The sequence below is a fragment of the Arvicanthis niloticus genome, chromosome 6 (genome assembly GCF_011762505.2).
Source record: "Arvicanthis niloticus isolate mArvNil1 chromosome 6, mArvNil1.pat.X, whole genome shotgun sequence".
In the NCBI taxonomy this organism is placed as follows: Eukaryota; Metazoa; Chordata; class Mammalia; order Rodentia; family Muridae; genus Arvicanthis; species Arvicanthis niloticus.
Window position 1 is genome coordinate 67,427,383 of NC_047663.1, and position 23,947 is coordinate 67,451,329.

At 48.2% G+C, this 23,947-nt stretch overlaps 1 protein-coding gene across 3 annotated transcripts in view; it reads left to right on the forward strand.

Moving 5' to 3' along the window:
* Rad50 (RAD50 double strand break repair protein) overlaps positions 1-23,947 on the forward strand; it is a 196,260-nt gene that overhangs the window by 42,529 nt on the left and 129,784 nt on the right. For 2 of the 3 annotated variants that reach the window (XM_076936848.1, XM_076936847.1), the window contains 2 exons: positions 21,357-21,458; positions 22,258-22,343. In XM_076936848.1, the coding sequence (XP_076792963.1) occupies positions 22,305-22,343 (39 nt within the window). In that variant the 5' untranslated portion in view covers positions 21,357-21,458; positions 22,258-22,304. The remainder of the gene's footprint in view (positions 1-21,356; positions 21,459-22,257; positions 22,344-23,947) is intronic. The other variant, XM_076936849.1, reaches the window with a different exon arrangement.

Consider the following 23,947-nt stretch of genomic DNA (forward strand, 5'->3'; position numbering starts at 1 on the left):
CCTGGTCACAGTGGTGGTTCCTGCTGGTTCACCTTCCCTTTATATTTCTCTCAGTGCTCCCTTCTTCATAAACAGGCCCTTCCTTAAACTCCCCTGTCCTTTTGGGAGGCGGGAAGGGGTGTATCTGCTTCCTGCCGAGACTCTGACCCACACAAAAAACATTTTCTGATATGTATCTAACATAAGAATAAACAGTTCTCCAGCTGAGCCTTGTGAGATCCTCCTAGGAGCCCTGGCTCTGATCTCTGTAACACACCCAAGCCACACAGTTGCTGCAGCCACCCTGAGAGAGATTAGACAGTGATTTTCAGAATTTGTGTGTGACAGATTGGAAAAGCAGAACTTCCTGGAGAACAAATCCCTGCTTGGTTTATAAGGTGAAGTTGGATGTCTTGGGGGACATCCAGTCATTGTCCGGTGGGATTCCCCCAGGTCTTCTGTGAAGAGTCCCTCAGGTGGACCCACCCATCCACCCAGCCTGTGTGATGCTGGCTCAGTTCTGTTCTGAAGAGAATCCTATGCCTGTCCCTGTCCGCTGTGTGCTTGCCTGTCTCTGGTGTGAGGCCATGCTAGAAGCCAGGCAGGCATGGCCCTTGCCCACCACCGCAGCTGACTCTGGAGGAGCCACCCAGGTCCCCTTCCCACCTCTGAGTCCAGACCCTACCGTTTCTGACACGGATACACCCTGGATCCTCTCAGGACCTTGTCACCCCCTCTAGTCTGCCCTTACTATTTTCTTTAATTTGTATATAACCCTTTGAGTCACACATATCTCTAGAGAAAGAAAAACACAAAATGTAATTAAGAACTTCTTGCCGCTCAATTCCTAAAACGCAAAAAGGAAACATCATAAATAGTGCTTTCTACATTTTTATTGCATTATTTTGTTTGGGGGATGCTGCCATTTCATGCAGTGCCTTTGGGGGTCAGAGGATTACCACAGAACCATCTCCTCCAGCCCTCACAGATGCTTCTTAGAGAGGACAACAGGAGGGCCTGGTGCCAGGCTATATCCAAGTTGCTTTCCAGTATAAGTGTATGCTCTAAGATGGGGTGACCCATGCCTTGTGAAAACAAACTGGAGCTGAGCCTTGAGACCAGTTCTGAGGTAGCAGCTGGACCTACCACGTTGCAATGGGTATTGCATCCTATTATCATGCATTTAAAGATTTGGGAGGGAGGGTGAAGAGATGGCTCAGAGATTAAGAGCAGTGACTGCTCTTCCAGAGGTCCTGAGTTCAATTCCCAGCAACCACATGGTGGCTCACTACCATCTGTAATGGGATCTGATGCCTTCTTCTGGTGTGTCTGAAGATAGCTACAGTGTACTCATACATAAAATAAATAAATCTTTTTAAAAAAATATATTTGTGTGCATGTGGTGTGTGCATGGGGTATGTGTGTGCGCGTGCATGTACACATAAAATATGACCACTGAGCCATCTCTCCAGACCCCTGTTAACCCTTCACAAGGCATAAAGAATATGGAGCCTCAAGTAAACTAAGTTTTTCAAAGTCTGCCGTTAGTGGTAGCGGCTGCAGGGGTGGGTTTGATTCCCATATAATAAAACAGGGAGGGGTAAGCTGTACCACCTGTCAGCAGAGAGAAGTAAGCTGTACTACCTATCAGCAGAGAAGCTAGAGATGTTCTCTGATCAATTACGTCCCTACCTCCCTGGACAACGGAGGTAGCAGCCAAGTCAGGACCCCAGGCTGCTGAGATGGTCCAGCCAAGGGCACTAGCCACCAGGCTTCACAGCCTGAGCTACATCCCTGGGATCCACATGGCAGGTTCATGAACAGAACAATGGTGGCACATTCCTTTCATCTCAGCACCATTAAGGCAGAGGCAGAGGCAGGGAGATCTCTGAGTTTGAAACCAGCCTGGTCTACAGAGCAAGTTTCAAGACAGCTAGGGCTACACAGGGAAACCCTATGTCAGGAAAAACAAAAAAACAAAAAAACAAAAAACAAACAAAAACAACCACAACAAAAACAAATAAAAAAAGACAAAAAAATCAATGAAACCTAAAGATTTACTAGATGGTTAAACTAAAAATGAAGTAACTGGTAACTGTATTATTAATTTAGCTTAAGTAAGTCTATGTATATGGGCACCAGTGTTTGTTAACAATACCTCAGAACTCCAAGGAAGGGGGGGATTGACAGCAGCAGGAATGTGCAGTTCCACACTGGATGGCACAGTTGCCATTGTGGTATTTCACAGACTGGAGATGAGACAGCATATGGGTAACAGAGGTTCCAGCCAAGGGCATCAAAAGCACAGCCTGAAGGCATCCCTACAGAGCTATGGCCCTTCACCCCTACGGGTCCATCATTCCCATCTCACAGGGCGGGGACCAGAACCAGGGGAGTGGGACACTACAGTCTAGTGGAGAGATCCAGACCACCCCTCCTGCTATAGCCATACTTCTCTCACCTGGGGGTGGGGGTGGGGTGTCTTGAAACCCTTGAGTGGCATAGCTCCTATCAGATTAATTTATCCTCTTGCATCCCACGCCACTCTGAGTCCTTTGGTCAAGTGCATCCATCCGAGGACTCCCCCAACCCCCTGCATCCCTGTCTAGCAGAAGCAAGGAAGCCTCAGGCTCCTCCAAGCTCACTGTGAATTCAACCCTGCAAGGCAGATCAGGAACACTGCCCCAGCTTCTAGTTCAGCCCTCTTACTGTGGATGGCAGAGACCCCCAAAGCTTGGAACCTGAGCACAGCCAGTCTACGTAGCCTGCTTCAACAGCAGGAGGTTCATGGTCCATGTTTCTGGAGGGACAGATAGGACTCTGGTGGGTGCAATACCTGTGTGTGAGCCTGTGTCCTGTCTCATCCTGTCTAAGCTGTCTGTAGTTTTGACCAGAATATACTGAAAGTCGGCTATATCTAAGGAGACTACTGCCAACCTCATGGAATGTTCAGGAAGTTCTCTTCTATGCTCTTAAAACTGAGCCCACCATGGTCCTCAGCAAGATTTTACAAGTTTTCTAATCTGGACACAGAGGCCAAGAAGCGTGGTCTGAAGTAAAAGCTGGCTGTTCCCCCTAAACATAGACACCCTTGAGTCAGCCTTTTTCCCTCCTCCACTAATGTCAGAACCTCAGCTGCAGTTCAGTTACCACCTCTCTAAGAGTGACTTAATAATAACTGTGTGGAGTGAGTGATCCATTTCCCTGGGCAGAGTGGGTGGGGCCTACCATGTTCCCATTACACACCATTTCACCTGATGCAACTGCTTTCAACAGACCGGCCACGGAGGAAACACATTGCAACAGCCTGCTGTCATGTGTCTTCCACCTGCTTGGGGGACCTTACGTGGGCAACGATGACATTTTTACCCACTGATCCACTCCACTGCTGGAAGTGGCTTTCATCGGGACTACTTTAGGCCTTGACGGTTTTTTAATATTTGTCAGGGCCAATTGGGATGGCTCAGCAGATGAAGTCATTGCCATCAAACCTGACTACTCGAGTTCAGTCCCCAGGACCTACATGGTAGAAAGGGAAAAAAGTATTCCCTCAGATTACCTTATAACATCCATATATGTGCTGGAGTGTGCTTCCCCCTTGCAAAACTAAATGTAAAGCAAAAGAATTTTTGTTATTTGTGTGTGTGTGTGTGTGTGTGTGTGTGTGTGTGTGTGTATGTGTGTTTATGTGTACCATGTAGGTACAGGTACACATGGGATCTAGATGGCCTCAGATCCCCTGGAACTGGAGTTACAAGCAGTTATAAGCAGTCAAACCTGGGCCCTCTGCAGGAGCAGGAAGTGCTGTTACCTGTCTACCTGCCACCTCTCTTGCTCCAACTTGAGCTCTCCCAGTGGACCTGCAGTGTATCTGAAACCCCTGATGCCTGGATCTCACCTTGACCCCCAAAGATCCCAAAGAAATTGGTATGAATTTAAATAAATAAATAAATAAATAAAGTTTTTATTAAAGTATGACATAAATAAGAAGAGCACAAAACATAAATATAAACGTAGCCTAAGTAACCAGCACTGGGTTGGAGGACAGCGCCTGCAGACCTGGCACTTCCCGGTCCTAACTCTGTGATCTGTAGGAAAACTTGAGGCAAATTCATGGAATCCCAGTTGGAGACAGTGGTAAGTTAATAGTCAGCTGTATACAGCACCCAACCCCCATCTTGGAATCCCAGCTTGGGAGCTCGGAGCCAGAAGATGGGGGCAGGGCCTGTGGTGGTGCAGTCATTGTGGTATGTTGTCACCTACATGTGGAATGACCCAGAATATAAACCTCAGAAAAGTCTCTGGGCATGCCTGTGAGGAATTCTCTTGATGAGGTTCACTGAGGTAGAAAGATTCACTCTAAAGGAGAGTGGTCCCTGGACCACCAGAAAAAGGGGAGCCGGCAGAGCACAGATACCATGCTTCCGAGTGTGACCACTGGGCTCCCACTCCCAGCACACCATACCCACTATGATAAATGTCCTGTGCCCTACAATCGGGGATCAAGTCAGCCCTTTGCCTTCTGGCGGTTGTTAGGATATTTCATAACAGGAAAAAGTAGCTACTGCATAGTGCGGTTGAGGTTAGTCTGGGCTACATTAGACTTGCCTCGAAAGAACAAAGTAGAGGGGTGTGGAGAGATGGCTCCGTGGTTAAGAGAACTGACTGCTCTTCCAGAGGTCCTGAGTTCAATTCCCAGCAACCACATGGTGGCTCACAACCATCTGTGATGGGATCTGATACCCTCTTCTGGTGTGTCTGAAGACAGCTACAGTGTACTTAATAGTTCTTTTAAAAAGAGAGAGAGAGAGAGAGAGAGAGAGAGAGAGAGAGAGAGAGAGCGCAAAATGGCTCACACAGCGTTCATCCTTTTGTTTCTGGTTCTTCTACACAGTGACAAGTTTGTGAAACGACTCATCCAACTCGTTACCTATAATTGTTATTTTAATTTTTTTAAAAAAATTTTTGGACAGTCTTACTGTGGAGCCCTGGCTGGCCTGGAGCTCACTCTGTAGACCAGATGGGATATGAACTCACAGAGCCCTATCTGCCTCTGCCTCCTGAGTGCTGGGATTCAAAGGCTTGCATCACCATGCCCCTGGCTGAGTACAGGCTTCCACATAATGAGCTGAGTGGATATTCTGCAGTTTATCTGATCCTTCTGCAGCTGGGAGGTGTTAATGGGTGGACGTTTGGGAGTCCACGTGTGTATGTTTCCGTCAGGTGTATACTTGAAGATGGAATCATCGTCTCTCTAGTTGTGCATGAATAGAATTTGTCACATTTTTGCCAACAGTTGGTGTTAGTATTTCGTCTAAACTCCACATCCCCAGTTACCTGGCAATAGCCAGGTATGCTCCTCCCCACAGTTACCTGGCAACAGCCAGGTATGCTCCTCCCCACAGTTACCTGGCAACAGCCAGGTATGCTCCTCCCCACAGTTACCTGGCAACTGCCAGGTAGCCTGATCCACTATAAAAGGGGCTGCTTGCCCCCTCCTCTCTCTCTTACTCCTTCTCTCTCTTGCTCTCTTCCTCTCTTCCTCTCTTACCCTCTTGCCTCTCTGTCCCCTCCCCCATCTTTCTCTCTCTCCACGTGGTCATGGCCGGCCTCTACTTCTCTTCTCTCCCCACCTTTGCCCTTTCCCCTGAATAAACTTTCTCTCCCTTGGAACCGCATGGTCTGGAGTGGTCTGTTCTGAGCTGCGGTCAGACTACTTCTTAAAACAACAACAGTTGGTATTTTCTGATTTTCTTTTTCATGTTTCCTGGCCTAGTGGGTGTGCAGTGGTATTGTAATCACAACGTGGTTTTAATTTGCGTGTCCCTGGTGACTAACGTAGCTGAATGAATACATTTTCATATGTTTATTAGCCAGCAAGGACTCTGGAAGTATCTGAGGATGAGCCCATCTCTCTTTGTTTTTTTGTTTGTTTGCTTTTGACAGGGTCTTATATAGCCCAGGCTGGCCTTCAAACACACTATGTAGCCAAGATTGACCTAAAACTGGTGTCACTGCCTAAGTGCTGGTATCACAGGTGTGAGCCACCACACCCAGTTTTCTGCAGTGCTGAGTCAAGGGCGGGGCTTTGTGCTTACCCAGCAATCCATCGTTCACCAGCTGAGCTACATCCCCAGCCCTGATCTGAGCATATTTCTAAAAGTCCTTGGATAACGCTAGTGTGCAGCCAAGGTTGAAAACCACCAAACTAAACCAGACATTCGTGCTTGTCCCCCTTCCCCCGTGTGGGTTTCCTACCCTACTCCTGAATTCTAGAGGACCTCATGGACTTGAGCTCACTAGCTGCACCTCTCAAAAAGCAACAAGAGACTGAAGCTGACAGTTAAGGATCTTTAGGAATGTGACCTCCACTTCAGAAGGGCCTGGGGTGGGGCTTGAAGCATCCATAACTACCACAGACATTTCCTGACCACAAAAATGGCCCCCTGCTGGTCCTTATGGAGCCTTAGGCACTCATGTAGAGGAAGTAAAGGGCTCCATGCCAGGTACTTCCCAGTTTCTGGGCTAGCATGAATGGGTCCCAGCTCTTGTCTGAGGTTATGGTTAGGCTGGGGACAGTAGAACATGTGTTTCAGAGACTGAGGAAGGCTTGCTCTCTGTGGTGTTTGTGCTGTCAGAGCAGCTGGTAGCCCTCTCCCACATGGGTACCAGTTGCTTCCCTCATCTGGAATGGCCTCTTCCATTCTCTGGTTCTAGGTCTTTCTCAACCTTTCCTTAACTCCCAGTCTGACTTCTGCAGCCCTTAAAGTGAGGGCACACATTGTGGCTTCTGATGTCATGCTACCTTGATTGGGTCCTTGTTGTCATCTGTGCTCACCTCGAATGGCCTGTGGGCTATAACCTCATCCTAGGGACTGCAGGGTACTCCCTACTCCCCATGGTAACTTGGAGAGAGCATCTTCCAACATGAGGAGACCTGGTCCATACATAGACAAGAGCTAGTCAGACTAGCTGACTAGTGTGAGATCCATGGGGGTATCATGCCATCCTGGTTAGTGAGGAGTCCTTCTACTGAGTCAGGAGTTCTGGGTCCCCAGGACCAGGGCTGGGATGCTGGGGCCTGGATGAGGTATTCACAAAGGTCTCTTTGGGCAGTAGGCTCTAAACACACCTTTGGAGTTTACCACAGTACCTAGAACTCTGTCTGTCCCATGTGCTCTTGGAGAAGAACAGGGGCTGCCTTCTCTTCCTTGAAGCCCTGCCAGCTTCATGCCATTGACATGTTAGACGCTGGGGTACAGAACTTGCTCTGGCTTCTGCTTCATGCCACGCCCCACAGATACAGATACAGACCCATTTTGGAAAGTGTTCTGGAAACAGCACTCCATATCTGATCATCCAAATGCAGATGTTGTGTTGCGGTTCTTCTGATTGGCCCAAACAGTCTGTGGTAGCCAACGATTGGAGTACTTCCCGAACCTAGCAAGGCAGGAACCTACCTCCACCGGTGGAGGAAGCGTATAGCTGCTTTACCTTCTCAGCAGCCATCAGCATCTTCGGTTCACTCCATATTCACCACCTGAGCTTCATAGAAGAGCACCTCTCCTTTCACTTCAGGGGTCCACACACACATAGCAATCATACCTGTCTATCCTCTCAGACCAGGCCTAGAAAAGCTCCTACTTCATTGGCCCCTGACATGTGATGCACTATCTCCATGGTCTGCATGGTGCTTTGTACACTCTATCTACCCTCCCCATCAAATAGATGGTGTTCGCCATTACAAAGGGAAAAGAGGGTTTTGTTCTGATAGACTTGGGTTAGTGCCAAAGTAATTTAGATGGGATGTCCAATCAAAAAGTAATTTGAATTGGAACATGCGAATTGAGCCCATGATAAGATGCTACTTCACAAATTTCAGACCAGTTGTTTTCACAAGCAAACAAACAAAACAACAAGTGTGGGCAATTGGGAATCTGCATGGCGGGCTGGAGAGATGGCTTAATGGTTAAGAGCACTGGCTGCTCTTTCAGAGGTCCTGAGTTCAATTCCCAGCTCATAATCATCTATAATAGAATCTGATGCCCTCTTCTGGCATGCAGGTTTACATGCATATATACTCTGACATTATACTGACATTAGATAAATCTTGAGAAGAAGAAGTAAAAAAGGGAGTCTGCATGGCTAATAGGAATGGAGAATGGTGTGGCCAGTGTAGAAAACACAGTGGAAGGACTTACAGAGATCAAGACAGGGCAGGGTGACAGTAGCTGATGAGGAAGGAAGGATGTGGCAAGAAGACACTTGGAATATGAAAGAGTCTCTGAGCCTGGGAGGCTGCCAGAGAGTCAGGGTTCATGAGAGCAGGCAGTCTAAAACCCTTCGTTGGTGGCCACTGTCACTGCTCTGTTGCTGTGAAGAGACACCATGACCAAGGCACTGCTAAAAGAAAGCATGTAATTGGGGGCTTCCTGCAGTTTCAGAGCGTCATGGACACCATGACGAGAAGCAGGCTAGCAAGCATGCAAGCATGGCACTGGAGCAGTGCTGACAGGTCCACAAGTTGGAGAGGGAGAGACAAGAGACAGACAGACAGAGACTAGGCCCTTTTGAAACCTAAGCCTCACCTCAGTGACAAGGCCAAGGCCACACCACCTAGTCCTTCTCCATCAGCTCGGAGCCAAACATTCAAATATTATGAGCCTGCAGGGATCATCTCATTCAAACTGCCATGGTGTCTAATACCGTGTGTGCTAATTTAAAAACGCCTACCATAACGTCCAGTTCCCCTGCTTCTGGCAGTGTAGCCAAAAGAAATGAAAGCGGGGGCTGAAGAGATTTTTTGTTATTGGTCAGATTTCCATCACTGTAACTGAGGTAAGCAGTCTAAGGGAAACCATTTGGCTCATGGTTTTAAAGGCTTCAATGCATGGTCCTCCAGCACTACTGCTCTCTGGGCCTGTGATGAAGTAGATCAGAAGGCACACGGAAGAGAAGCTGCAGCCAGAGTCCCAGCATCGTCTTCCTGGGCACACTCCAGGGACCTTTCTTCCACTGGTCCCCACCTGAGTGGTGCATTCGGCCTTGGTCAGGCTTTCAGCACTAGGGCCTTTGGAGAACCTTCAAGGTCCCAGTACAGTGTCTATTCACCAGTACCTGTTACAGCAGTAATTACTCCAGCCAGAGGGCAGAGACAGCACATGCCCATTGACAGGAGTGGATGGACCAAATAACTCTGACACCTGCTGCTACAAAGAAGAGGAAGAGAAAACTGTGATCTTCTGAAGGCTCCGTACTTGAGTCTACCAAAACAAACCAGCAGTTAACAAGACAAAAGGTTTACAGAGTCAACAGCCTGCATAAACACAAGGCTCTAGCCTGAGGAGTGGGCCGTCAAATGGCTCTTTTTACTTTTGACACCCAACACCCACTGTTTTCTATTTGTTTGTAGTTTTAGTTTTTGGTGCAGGGCATCAAGCCTGAGGCATCAGAAAGACTGCATTCTACCACAGAGCCACACCCCAGTCTCAGAAGTTTACCGTTTGCAGGGGCGATGGAAGCAGTGATTACAAGCAGTTTAGTAGGGTATCGAGGTTGTTTTTAGGAGGGAGAATGAGCCCTGGGAACAGATGTGGGCTGCTACTAAGTCTCACTGGGCTCAGAGGTAACATTTGATTTTCAATCTCTTCCTGTATGAACTTAATCTTTTTCAGTTAGTGAAAAATCAGAAAAAAAAAAAAAAAAAAAAAAAAAGGCTGCTGTGTCCTTTGCTGGATCTGGCCTGTAGGTGATAGGAAGAAAAGCCCTCCCCTCTCCGAAGTTGCTGTCCCCAAGGGCTCTGGTTGAAAGTCTGAATGGCAATATTGTAAAAGACCTTAGTAAAACAAGCCAGCCTCTGAAGGCCACGTTGTGTATTGTGCCATGTGTCACAGATACAGGGGTTCCAGTTGGGACAGTGAAAAGGATCTGAAGATGGTTAGGTAAGGCCTCAGAACCATACACTTCAAACGGTCAACTGCTTTAAGATGACCAAGCATGGAGGCCCATACCTATGATACCAGCCAGCACCTAAGGGGCAGAAGGAGAATCTAGAGCAGTCTAGGAGTTTAAGACCAGCCTGAGATAGTTAGATCCTTTCCAAACAAAACAAAACAAAACAAAACAAAACATGATTACAACTATTGTGGTGGTTATTTTGGTTGTCACCTTGATGGGAAAAGGATCCTGGCCAGAACAATTAGAAAGACAGTGAGCTGAGCACCCGGGTGCATATGTGCATATGCCTCTCTCTCTCTCTCTCTCTCTCTCTCTCTCTCTCTCTCTCTCTCTCTCTCTCTCTCTCTCTCGCTCTCTCGCTCTCTCGCTCTCTCGCTCTCTCGCTCTCTCGCTCTCTCGCTCTCTCGCTCTCTCGCTCTCCCTCCCCCTCCCCCCCCCTCTCTCTCTCTCTCTCTCTCTCAGCTGCTTTAAGCTCCTATTCCTGTGCCTTCTACATCATGATGATGGCCCGTACCCTCAAACCTGGAGCCAAAATTAGCCTTTCTCCCTTTGTTTCTTTTGTCTGATATTTTGTCACAGCAAGTAAAGTAATGTTACATATTATATTGTACCACAAAGATGAATGTGGATATGTTACAGAGATTTTAGAAACTATTAATAAACCCAGTGGCTGAGGTGGGGCAGCATGGAACAGGACTGAAAATCATTCTCAAGCACTAAATAGAGCTATTGTTAATTTTTCAGTATCTTTAGAGAGGGCGGGGGGGATGGTTCCTTCGTTCAGAGGCCATATTGAACTTAAGGAAGAACCTCCTCACCCTGTCTCCCAGCTGTCCCATGGTGCTTCTTCTTCCCTTGGAGCCTCCTAGAACTGCATCTGTTATTCTGGATGTCAGCCAATCCTGGCTGATTTTGCTCTGCTCATATCCTGGGTCATGCTCTGAAAAAATGCCCATTTCTTTGCTGTGTCTAAAACTGCTGCAGAATGGGCCAGTATCACATGGGAAGGGTTGGAGAGAGAATGCTGAATGACAGCTCTCTGGAGCTCCTATGTCAGCTGGTCAGGCTGAGCTATACTCAGATACCTCCAACCCCTGCCTGGGAGCACCAGCTTCTAGGGCATGATGTGGAGCCTCACACTGTCCCTGGTTAGATCCCGCTTCCCCAACCTGTCAGAAAGCAGGACCTCCATTCTCTAGTGGCAGGCTAGCCTCAGGCTCCGAAATAGGTTGCAGAGTCCCTGCCCCCCTGTTGCAGCCACTTCCTCTGTGCTGCTTCTCCTGAGGCCCTCCTCTACACTGCAGTGAGTGGGCTGCCAGGCTGTCCCACCATGGGGCTCTGTAGACACTGGAGACTTTCAGGTTTCCACTGATGCAGATCTGATCCAGTAAGATAGCAGTTGCCACATACCACAAGGGTAGTACCCCAAGCTCACGTTTGGAACCAACTATAGCCCTCTTTCTCTGCTTAAATACCTGGTCTTGGATTCACGACATCTCCAACTTAAATTGGTAGAAAAAGAGAAAACAAAATGTCACAGCCACTCAGAGGGCTGAAGTGTATGAGCCAAGACAGACAGCACCTTCACATGTCTTCCCACACAGCCCCCGGAGCGCATGGCCCTTCTCTTTTGACTATGAGGCTTCCAGAGAAGGATTTACCCAACCTTGCAGCCTGGAGCTTTACAGCCCAGCCTGCAAGAAGATTATCATTTTATTGCAACTTTGATTAATGATTGATCAGAGGCTGATACTAGAAGCACTGAAGAACAAATTTGCCCTAGAGATTAGGGACATTTACATCTGCCAGGCTGGCTGGGGGCCTGTCCACCTGCTCTCTCCTGGATCAAACCAGGACAAGGGTGCACGGGAGACCCACCCCACATGTTCTCAAACACCAAGAGGGAAAAGATGGAAAGTGTCCTCAAGCCAGTGTAGAGTTAAGCTAAGGCTTTCAAGAAAATGACAACAGAGAGAGGAAAGGGGATTGGCAGCCTTTAACAGGATCTTTTGGTCTTGTTTGTGTTACTAATGTTCTCCCATTGCACTGATGAAAAGAAAACAAAGACAGGAGGAAGACGCTTCCTAGAAATATGAAAACTGCTGAGCCGTATCTCAGCCATTTTGTAAAGGGCTGCGTGGACTCCCTCCACAAGGAAGGAGGCATTTTCTCACACAGTTTAACTGAGGGTCAAAGGTCAGGCAGGGAGGGATGGGGTGCTGAACAGGGAGACCCCCTTTCATAAACATTTGTACTACAAAGGGCCTTGGAGCCGATTGGAGCCTTAATGGTGTGCTTCAGCTGTTTTGATGGCCTCTGACTTTTCCATAAGTCAAGTATGAATCACTGAACGACCTCGACTCGGAGACCAGGGAGCCTGAATCTGCTTCTTCGGAGCATCCCCTTGCCTGCCCTCAGGGAACACTCGGCATCAGGGTGCTGGCTGGACAGCTTCCTCTTGGCAGCTTCTCCAGAGCCCTGGGGACCAGGGCAAGTAGAAAGCTGGCAGAACAGCTTCTAAATTGAAACTGGAAAATGAAACTGGAAATCACAGCCTCACATCCCGCAGGGCGCCAGGCTCTCTTTTTCCACAAGGAGAGTCCCCAAGGGAGAAAGAGGCATGCTCAGTGAGGGTAGGAGGGGTCAGTCCATAACGGGGCTTCATGTGCAGTTTCCAGCACTGCTGGGGCGGGGGTGGGGGGGTGCTGCCTTCACTCCCACAGCCTGCCTGGACTTCCCCATGAGGAAGGAGGTACTCGCTCACACGATTTAACTGAGGGTCAAAGATCAGGAATCCCGGGCTCTCTTCTCCTCTAGCCCCACCCCTACAGATACACATGGGTTCCAGTGTACACACACAAAGGCAGCCCGGATAATCCAACAGGTCAGCCTTCTTACAGAGAGCAGATTTCCTGATGAAACTAGGATACAGGAGAGAACTCAGTGAACAAGAGCTACAAAGTGACCTGCTGACTCCACCCTGCCCCTCGCCTCATCTGAAATGTCTCCTCCTCAGGGAAGAGCTGCCCAATTCCCCCCCAACCCTACACATCCCTTAGGTTAAGACCCCTAGAAACTGCACTCTCTCTTTACCCTGCATTGGCCAGCTGCTTATATGCTAATATCCCTAGTGTCTGCCTCTTTCATTGAACTACACTTCTTTGAGGCTTAGACTTCATCTGAGTGGCTTATGTTATATCCCCATGCCGCAAGTACACACTCAGTACACAGGTACAGGGTGTGTAGACCTTATGATGTTCCCTCGAGACTACTACTGCCTCAGGGGCTCCAGTGTCCACATCCCTTCCTGGGCCCTCTAAGCACCTTCATGTGACACTGTGGTGGTGATAGATACCCCAAGTCTGCTGTTTCCAGTTCCTAGCCCCCTGTCATGGAATACTCGGACTGTCTCCAGTATCTACAGGATTCTAGGTTTGGGGGTCGGGGATGGCCACGGGGGTAAACCTCCTGTGGCACACTCGACATAGCAGCTTTCTGTCTCTGCCCCTTTATCTATACAGCTGGATGTCACATAGCCCATTCCATACACATAAGGACACTTGGCTCCAGAAGGAGCAGAAGAAAAGCCATTTTCATTATGTCGAGTAGGAGCTGAAGGTTGGGAACATGAGTGATTTTTTTTTTTTTTTTTTAGTAATTTCTTACTAAATTGTGTGTGTGTGTGTGTGTACACTGTTGTTACCTTAGCTGTGAGCAAGCTACTGTGAACCCAGGCACAGCTCCCAGACACACAAATCGGGGCAAATGCGCCCAGCTTCTTTCCAACGTTTGTCTGCAGTAGGACAATAGCTTCATTTATTTAAAGTTAAGTTACAAGTGTAGCAGAGGAAGGTGACAAACTGAAACTGCCAACCGTTTGAGCTGTGGGCTGCCCTGCCTGCGCTGAAGATGTGGCCAGTGCAGATGGTGAGGGCTCAGGGGCAGGCCCACTTCCTCCCTCCCTGCCTCCTCCTCCTCCTCCTCCTCTCACCAGCCGGCTTCCCAGGGCTGCAGGAAGTGAGGCAAGGAGCAGACCTTTCGGGTGTGTTTGTGGGGGCAGTTGGGGAGTAGGGGATTGGGGCACAGAAGGCGGAGCTGCCATGGCTGAGGATAGAAAGCTGGGTCCTCGAGGGCTCTGGACTTCTGAGGGGCCATGTACTAGTCTCTGCCTTCTTGCCCTTAAGCCTGCCCGACGTGAGTCTGCAGCAGGCTCTTCTGTCTTGAGGTTGTGTGCCATGGTCTTGATGGTCCCGGGAGAGACAGGAAGGGGGAGAGTCGAGTCTCCTCTCGGAGGAAACGCGGCTGTGGCTTTGAGCCGTTCATCTTGCTCAGCTGCGGTTGGTGTTTCTCAGGGTTCTCAGAGGTGAATACAGGGTCAGTCCCATGTCACCAAATAAGGTTCACAGTGACCCTAGCAACAGTCTTGGCTGCCCATTGGCTGCTGCTACTGCCATTAGAGACGGGCTGATGTTTCCACATGCAGAGAGGTTTCTCCGCCTGAAATCATTGCCCTTCAGAGCACCATGGAAAGGGACAATGTTCTGAACAAAGGTGGACAAGCGGGGGGGGGGGGGGGGGGGAGCTCTGCCTGGCTGTATGAGTTTCAGAGTCCAAACCACCTGAATCCTCACACAGAGCCTGACCAACAATGTCCGTGCAGTAGCCAGGGCCCAGCTTGCCAAGACAGCCCCTCTACCCCCTGCCTGGGCTTCCACCATGAACTCCATTTTGGTCCTTTGTGCCAGGCACTGAGCTAGACTCCTACATGTAATGCCTGTGATTCAGTAACCCTATTAGCCTTCTGTTATACAGAAACCAAGTGTGAAGAGAGTGGGGACTAACCCAAAGTCACATCACTAATAAGTCACACTTTAATCTCTTATTTAGATAGCTCCAGATCTCCTGCTGTTGGCTACTGCACTGTACTGACAGCATTCAAGGCCTCTGGCTCAGCGACTCAGCGTTGTGACATAAGGGGGTTAAGATGAGGACTGTACATGTGGCATATGCCTGGGGAACCTGGGGCCAAGCAGTAGATTGTCTGGTTACCTCAGCAGGGTGACCTGGGCACTCTCCCAACAGGCTTCCCAAGAGTCCCACATGGTCCTCCAAAGAGTATGCTGCTCAAACACTGAGGTTTGAGGACCAGACTTCACTGTGCCTCTGGTATTTGGTTTCCACTTCCTCTTCTGGACTTCTTCCCATCCCCCACCCAACTACACCACCAATGTGAGGAGCAGAGAGAAAGTCACCAAAGAGGTGCTAGGCTGTGGGGGCCAGGGGAGACAGGACTGGCAGGCGTAAGGGTTCAGAAAGTAAAGAGTCAAAGTAAATGAGCAGACATTTCTCCTCTACCCAGACAGCACTGAGGAGTTAGAGCACCACCTCCCTAAGGACCACTTTCTAGACCAAAAGTAAAAATGAAGAGGCTGAGGCCTGGCTCAGTGCTAGCTGCTCTTTCAGTGGACCTGAGTTCTTTCCCAACATCCACAACTGCTTTTAAGTCCAGCTCAAAGGCATCAAGCTTTCTCTTGTGACCTCTGTGGATACAAGCACATGCATGCGCACACACACATACACACAAATAAAAACTTAAAAATAAGCCGGGCGGTGGTGGTGCACGACTTTAATCCCAGCACTTGGGAGGCAGAAGCAGGCGGATTTCTGAGTTCGAGGCCAGCCTGGTCTACAGAGTGAGTTCCAGGACAGCCAGGACTATACAGAGAAACCCTGTCTCAAAAAACCAAAAAAAAACAAACAAACAAAAAACTTAAAAATATTTGGGGGAAGTGGTAAGATAGCTTGCTGAGTAAAGGCACCTGCCACCAAGCCTGATGATAAACTCTATAGCTGGCACCTACATGGTAGGAGAAGAGAACTGACTCCCACCCGTCCTCTATCTCCACAGGCATGCTGTGACACGCTCTCTACCCCCTGACAAAAATAAATAAATAAATGCAAAAGAAAAAATTTAAGATGAAAACACAAATACCTTATAATTTCAAAGTCCTGCTCCTCCAAATCTTTTCTTGCCATGGTCTGACCCTTGTACATCTATCTGCATATCCACTGTTGTGTGGCAAAACTTCCCCTTTGGAGAAGCAATACACATCTGGTCTCCCTAGATAAAGAGTCCAAGACAGACCAAAGTATGGATAACACCAGTGTCCATATGTGATCCATATGCTTTGGGGTTACTTACAGGAGTATGCGTGAGGGGTTATTTACAGGAGCAGAAATGACTCAAAGATAGCCACATCAGCAAGGCCCACTCCAGCATGGGTGAAAGCTTACAAATCTGGGAACCTGGAGTGCACTGCACAGCTTGCAGGCGGCTCCGCGCTCATCGGGTTGGAGAAGTTCCAGATGGCTCAGTTGGTCTAAATCTCTTCCAGGTAGCTGAGCTGTCAGCTGGCACAGCTTTTCTCCTGAGAATTCTTTGTATCTCAGCTTTCCTCCCTCTGAGTCAGCTTCTCAGTGTTACTCTGGTGGGGAGGGGCCTAGTGAATCTGGTCAGTTTCAGGGACTTCCTGAAGCTATTCTAAGTTGTTTACCTTCCTGCTCACGGAGCTCCCTGCTAGATGGAATGTTTCAATCTCACTGTTACACAACATTCACACAGCAGACAAAAAAATTCTGAATTTCACAGTGACACGTACACCTGTAATCTCATAGATAGAAGCAAGGGAGATCAAGAGTTAAAAGTCAGGCTGCTGTGCATAGTGAGTTTGAGATCATCTTAGGTTACAAGAGACTCTGTCTCAAAAGACAAACAAACAAACAAACAAACAATAATCCAAACATCTGTGGACAGAAAAAGAGCTTAGATAAACCAGGAGACATTCTTGGGGGTGACAACAGTAGCCACAGAAATATGCAGTAGCCATACTCTCTGGTAATATTGGAATGATCAGTGACTCTTAGCAAGGGAATGATTGGCAAAATATATACAAATATATTTTTCTTGGGCTGGAGAGATGGCTCAGCAGTTAAGAGCACTGACTTCTTCCTGTGGTCCTGAGTTCAATTCCCAGCAACCACATGGTGGCTCACAACCATCTGTAATGGGATCCGATACCCTATTCTGGTGTGTCTGATGACAGCTACAGTGTACTCTTATTAAATAAATAAATAAATAAACCAATCTTTAAAAAAAAAACACCTCACCTATAAAAAACATATATATTTTTCTCAAAAAGTTTGTCAGTAGCAACACTCATCTGTGGAAGGCAAACGAAGGATGGAGGCCTACCATGCATAGACACAGATGAGCACAGACGTCATACAGGGAGCACACGGAGGACTTTGGCCATACGGTTACTATCTCTTACTCTTGGTGATGGTTACAAAGAGCTTTGCCTTCTAGTTATCTGTTAAACAGAACGTATGTTTTGTACATTTTTCCGTACATATTTTTTTCACCATAGGAAATGAAAAGCAAGGCTGATGATAGGACTTAGCAAGGGCTGGTGCTTGCTGCCATGACCTAAGTGCAGTTCCCAGTAACCCACACAGCAACTCTCACAGTTGTCCTCTGACGTCCACGTGTACTCCATGGCAGAAGTGTGACCTCTACCATGCATATACACAATAGGTAGGCAGATAGACAAACAGATTAATAGCACATTGACTGAGGGGGTAGCTCAGTTTGTAGACTGTTTGCCTATCATGCATAAAGTCCTGGGTCCAAACTCTGGCACTAAATATATAGGCACAGTAGGCCATGCCTGGAATCCCAGCACTTGCGGCACGGAGGCAGGAAGATCAGTAGTTCAAGGGCGTTCTTGACTACATAGTAAATTGGAAGCCAGCCTGAGCTATGTGAGACCCTGCAGAAGGAGGCGAGGAAGGAAGGAGGACATGGGAGGAAGGGACAGTTGTTTATGAATCTTGTGTTGCCCTCAACAGTGCAATGATGGACAGCACCTCAGGCTCACCTCACATTGCACCTCTGTGGAAACACAATCAGTACCACACTGCCTGCTCTGCCACAGCTGTGACTGACAATGAGAGACAGAAAGTGAGGAAGAACAATCTGGGACTCGTCACATAGCCAGAAGCCACCAGTGGTGTGAGGATGGGGGCTGGAAGAGCCATAGTTCTGTGTGGGGCTTTGGTTTGGTGATGTTATGTATTGAGATGCTAAGTCCTGGACCCCCTAGATCTGGTTGCCAACTCCCTGACACAAGAATGTTCTCACATACACCAAATGATGTTGTATAAAGCTCCCTCCCCTGTAATCTCTGATTACAGGATCAATTTAAAAAAGGCTCAACAGCCCGTAGCTGGGCAGAAGAGAAGTAGGCAGAGCTTAGGTTCCTGGGCTTGGGTCTTAGGTAGGGACCACAAGAAAGATCCAGGGAGAAGAAGGAAGCCGCCATGGGGTAGGTACATCATGAGCATGCGGCCATGAGGGCCGGCCTGATGAATCAGGAACAGTGCAAATGGGGCAGATGCCAGTGTTTATGGGGATTTGGGCAGGGGAAGCAAAGACAGCATAGACGGTGGCTGTCTGCCCAGCTGTAGCGCTTTAAAGTTTATTATAATCTAATGGTCTCTGTGACTTTTATTTGGGAACTAAATGGTCTGAAGTGGGGTGGAAACCCCTAATAGATGTTAAAGGCAACGAAGGGGTGTAGCAACTCCCCAGAATAACCACACAATTCTATGAGTTACTTCTGCCATGCTGTGACCAAAATAGCTGAAGGGAACAGCTTAAGGCAGGAAAGACTTATTTTGGCTGTTTCAAGGGATTTCGGTCCATCACGGTGGGGAAGGTGCAGTTGTTACAGAGTGTGTGGTTGGGCCAGAGCAGGAAGCAAAGAGTGGCCAGAACTAGGGACTGGCCTATAACCTTCAAAAGCCTGTTCCCATTGACTTATTTTCTAGACTCCACCCCTCACCTTGTCTACTTAGTACCACCAACTGGGAAACAAATGCTGTCAAACACTGGCTTCTTGACCAAGGCCTATCTGGACTTCAGGGGACTTGAAGACACAGAGGAATTCATGCAAATTCCCCAACCAAGGTTGCTGTCCCCACCCAGAGCCATCTCAGCAAAGTATCGCTAAGGAGTCTCCCTTCATAGATGCCTCATTAACTATCAGAACCTGAACTCAAGAAATAAGTGAGCAGCCATTAGCTATGTCTGATGCTGGAGCTAAGGGATGCTTAGTGAGGGGCCTAAGGCCTTCCTAACTCAGCGCAGGGCCTGATCTTCCCTAAGATACAGACTTGGTTTGTTCCATCTTCATTTCCTTACTTGTATAGGCCAGTCTCGTGTCGCACTTAGCTCAGTCGAGTGAATGAATGTATAGGTAGTATACGCTGCTGAGCCCAAAGGCCTTAGAGCCCGGCTTCACAGGCCACTCACTGGGCCCCTGCCTCTCTGGGAGATCTTGTCCATCTTAAGATATCCCTACCAGTTGGAGCCAGCTTCCTTGGCGATACCCAGGGCTTTTCCCAAGGGCCAACGTTACACAGGGCATTCTGACAAGTGTTGATGAAGTCATGTTCCTTTAGCTTCTCCAAGCTCAGTGCACACAGCTCTTTACACTCCGGCCCTCAGCACACTGGTTATCCAGTCTGAAGAGGCAACGGGAGTATCCAGATAGATTCTGAACATACAGAATCAGAAGCGTGGGTGGGGAAATTTTGCCTCTTGGATCGCCATGACGCTGCGCTACTGGCCTGGCCTCCATCCAGCCCTGCAGAAAGATTCAAGGTTGTTCCCCTCAGCCCACCCCCACCCCCATTTTCTTTCTTGGGTGTTATTCATTAGTCATCATCTGCCTTGTTTGTTGAGACAGGCTCTCACTGAATCTGGAGCTCACCAATTAGGCTAGGCTGGGTGTCCAGCAAACCCCAGGGATCCGCCTGTCTCTGCCTCGGTGCTGGGATTACAACAGAACGCCTGAATGTTTTATGGTGATTGTCGGGATCAAACTCAGGACCTCATGCTTGGGATACAAGCACCTTACCAACTGAGCCATCTCTCCAGCCCCCATTAAAGAACATTAAAGGATGATTTAAATGTTCTTCTGGCCTTTGTCTGGGTCCTATTTTGTTGTAAAGCCCGATATTGTTACCCTCCCAACAGATCCCAGAACCCCAAGGCAGCTGGCTAGTGGTATGCGTCTCCTCAGAATTAATTCTTATTATTCACGTTGTTAACTTGTTATTTGGATAGAATAGGTTACTTTTGCCATTTAAGTGAGCATGTACTATGTGCCAAAACCTGCTAGGTGTGGTACAGCTGTGAACGGATAGACTTGTTCCCACCTGCCAGAGCACCCAGACACTCTGAACAGACGAGCCGATTGCATGATAATCCCTGTTTTTTTTCTACTATGGTGAACACATGACTGCCAGACATGATTGGGTGCCCTCTGGGGGTTCACCTCTGAACACACCCTACATGCCTTGGGGTGCTGAAGTGCAACCGTGGAGGGAGAATTAAAACAGCTTTCTAGGGGTAGAATGCTGGGTCTGCCACAAACCCCCTGGGTGACCACGGGTGAGTTACTTAACCTTTCTGAGTGTCAGTTATCAGTGAAATCAAGTTAACATATGAAATACATATGCATATGAAGTTAACACCACATTGAGGAACCTGAAGGGAGTGGGCTGCTTCTGTTCATGTTTGGGTCTGTGAAGACTCTGGTGACCTGAGTTTGGAGGAGAGCACTTTTGTGGACTGACCTGAAGTTACCAGTCAGAGGCAGCTATTGTTACACACATTAGGGGGAAGCAGAGGTCAGCGCAGGCCAGCGGGCTGCACCAGCTTTGGCTATGCCAGGCTTTGTTCTTCAAGGAAGGGTAGGGCTGGGAGCAGTGCAGGCTGCAGTGCAAGCCAAGGCCAAGAGGCAGAGATTCCCAGACTGTGTCTGGGAGATGCAAGCCAAGGAACAGACGTCAACATCAACAACAGCAAGGCCTGGGGGCGGAGCTTTGCCCTTTTCTCTGGGCTCTGATGAGTCCCTGGAAGCTGAGCTGGGGGCAGCTTGTATGAAACCAAAGCAAATGCTGCACAAAGATTTGAAGGATCCAGCATCTTAGAGAGGCCTGGATCAAAGCCAAAGCCAGGGCTAGGGCCGATACCAAGGCAGAGCCCAGTTCACAGAACGCCTCAAGTCTAGTTATGACCTCCCAGAAGGAAATTCCTGTCCTGACTGTGACCCCATGTTGGGAACAGGGTCAGTAGGCATTTGTTTTTATCATCCCAGGAAAAGTTAATCCAACAAATACAAAGATGCATTTCCATAGCCAATGGCATCCCTGGGCCATCAGGTAGCCCTTAAGGCTACAACTAACCGAGCAGTTTCAAGTCCCTCTTTTGCCCTGTGAAATGTCTTATGCTTTCTCAGGAAGTGATGATTTTAATGCAGAAGAACTCTAGAAAACAGTATTTTCTTTTTTAGTTAAGAATTTCGCCGGACGGTGGTGGCGCACGCCTTTAATCCCAGCACTTGGAAGGCAGAGGCAGGCGGATTTCTGAGTTCGAGGCCAGCCTGGTCTACAGAGTAAGTTCCAGGACAACCAGGGCTACACAGAGAAACCCTGTCTCGAAAAACCAAAAAACCTAACCACCCCCCCCCCAAAAAAACAACCAACAACAACAAAAAACAAAACAAATAAACAAACAAACAAACAAACAGAAGGCGGAGGCAGGAGCATTACTGTGAATTCAAAGCCAGTTCTGAGGTATGTAGTGAGGTCCCATTAGGAGGTCGGTAAATAAAACACAAGCATAGTGCAAAGCTCTAGCCAGCAGGACATCCTGTGGGGACAAGGGTGGCTCTCGCATCCGCATCCTGTGTGAGCTGCAGAGGTGGGGTGCCTTGGCCAGGCTGTGCTCTCATGGAAGGGCTACAGCCTCCTGCCTAAGGGTGAGAAGAGCTTTTGATGACTTTGCACTTGCCCTTCCTTCCCCTCAGGATGCACTGATCACCCCTCCCTCCCCCCTCCCCCCCCCCACACAAATCAAAAGGCAGGTGGACCATCAGCAGTAGGTTCTGCCCCCTCCTTGTTTCTCTCACAGACCCACAAGCTCTGTGAGCCTCTGAGACAGGCCCTGTTCCCCCACATTGTTCAGTTGGCTTTTTGCTGTGATAATCACTGACCACAAACAATTTAGGGAAGAAAGGTTCTCTTTGGCTTATAGGTTACAGTCAAGGGATGCCAGGTCAGGAAGTAAAGCAGAGACAGAGGAACACTGCTTACTGGCTTCAATTCTGAGACTTGCTCAGCTTGTTGGCACTGACCCCAGGCCAGTCTGATGGTGGCAATATCACAATCTCTATTCTTGTCCTCTCTTCCTAGGTGTGTCAAGTTGACAACCAAGATTAGCCATCTCTTCCACTTGGTGAATGAAGCTGCTGAGGCTGCCAGCGGGACCAGTAGCCTGGGTGAGGCCACACAACTAGTTAAGTGACTTTATGTAGATCTGGTTGGTATCTAACTCAGTGACTTCCTTTAAGTACCTTCCCTGAGCCAAACTGGACCCCCTAGGGAGAACAGCTAAGCAGCGAAGACTGTTACCAATAAATGTGGCCACAGGCTCTACCCTGGGAGTCCTTAGCCAGATGCTATAGGTTTTGTCTGGCTGTCCTAATGGCCTCAGTTTACAACTCAGAGCCAGGACTTCTCATCACTGAGGGCTTGGGCAGGGAGTCCGAGAGACTGTTTCCTATAGGCATGTTCTGCAGAGACACTATATCCTTCCTGGTATCCTTCTTGGCCTATCCCAGGCTTCAATTCTCCCAGATGAGTAGGGTCTTTTACTGAGTCTCTGTACCCCCAGGACCCCTTGGGTCCCAGTACAGAGAAGATACACAGGATCTTCTCCCTGGCCATCCCAAGGTTCATTTGAGAGGTAACATGTTTGTACTGTGATTCTGACTCCAGCCAAGGTCTGGGTCCTGGTGCAGCTGCAACCTCCCTTCTAGAAGGTTCTGAAGAGTGTTAGTTTCCCGTTCCTGTTGTAAGAAATGTCTTTGGATTTCATGGCCTAGACTAGCACACAATTAGGATTCTGAGGGTCCAACATACAAAATAGGTTTTGCAGGGCTATCCTCGGGATGTATAACAAACATGAAGCTCTAGGAAACAGCCCATGGGCAAGGTGACACACACCTGTAATCCCAGCACTCAAAAGACTGAGCCAGGATTTTCTAGTTGAAGGCCAATCTGGGCTACATATAGAAGAATGAGTTCTTGACTCAAAATAAATAAATAAATAAATAAATAAATAAATAAATAAATAAATAAAGATTTTAAATCCCTTCATCATCCAGTTTTTAAAGGTTTCCTCCATTCCTTAGTTCCACGATGCCGTCTTCTGTCTTCAAAACAAGGGGTAGATGGTCCTGTCTTTTACTTAATGTCACGTCTCTGGTTCTCTCTCTCTTGTTACCCTCTCTCCCACTTAAGAACCCTTGTAAGCAGCTGAGTATAGCGGTGTATGCTTTTAGTCCCAGCACTCAGGAGTCAGAGTCAGGGGAAATCTCTATGAGTTCAAGGCCAGCCTTGTCTACAGAGTGAGTTTCAGGACATCCAGAGCCACGTAGTAAGATCCTGTCTCAATAAACAAATAAATGGAACTTGAAACCTTTAAATTTTGAGATAGGGTCCTGTATGTCAGCTCAGACTGCCTTGAACTCACCGTACAGTCTAGCAGATCTCGACTTCAAGGTAGCCCAGAGCAGGAGGAATGCAGTTTCAGTGGATAAAGGCACTCAGGCCTGATGAACTTTGTTCTCCACCCTAGGGCCCATACAGTAGGAGGGAAATAGCTCCTACAAATTGTCCTTTGATAGTGACACACACACTGTGTCATGGCTCCCCTCCCTACAAATAAATATAATGTTTTTTTTTCCTAACATCCTCCTGAGCCTTGGTCTCTTGAGTAATTGAGTTTGTAGGCCCTTGCTACCAGACCCAGACGCCGCTCTATTTCAAATTAAACTGATTAGCAAGCTCGATCCCTTGTTGCCACAAAGCATAGCAAAGT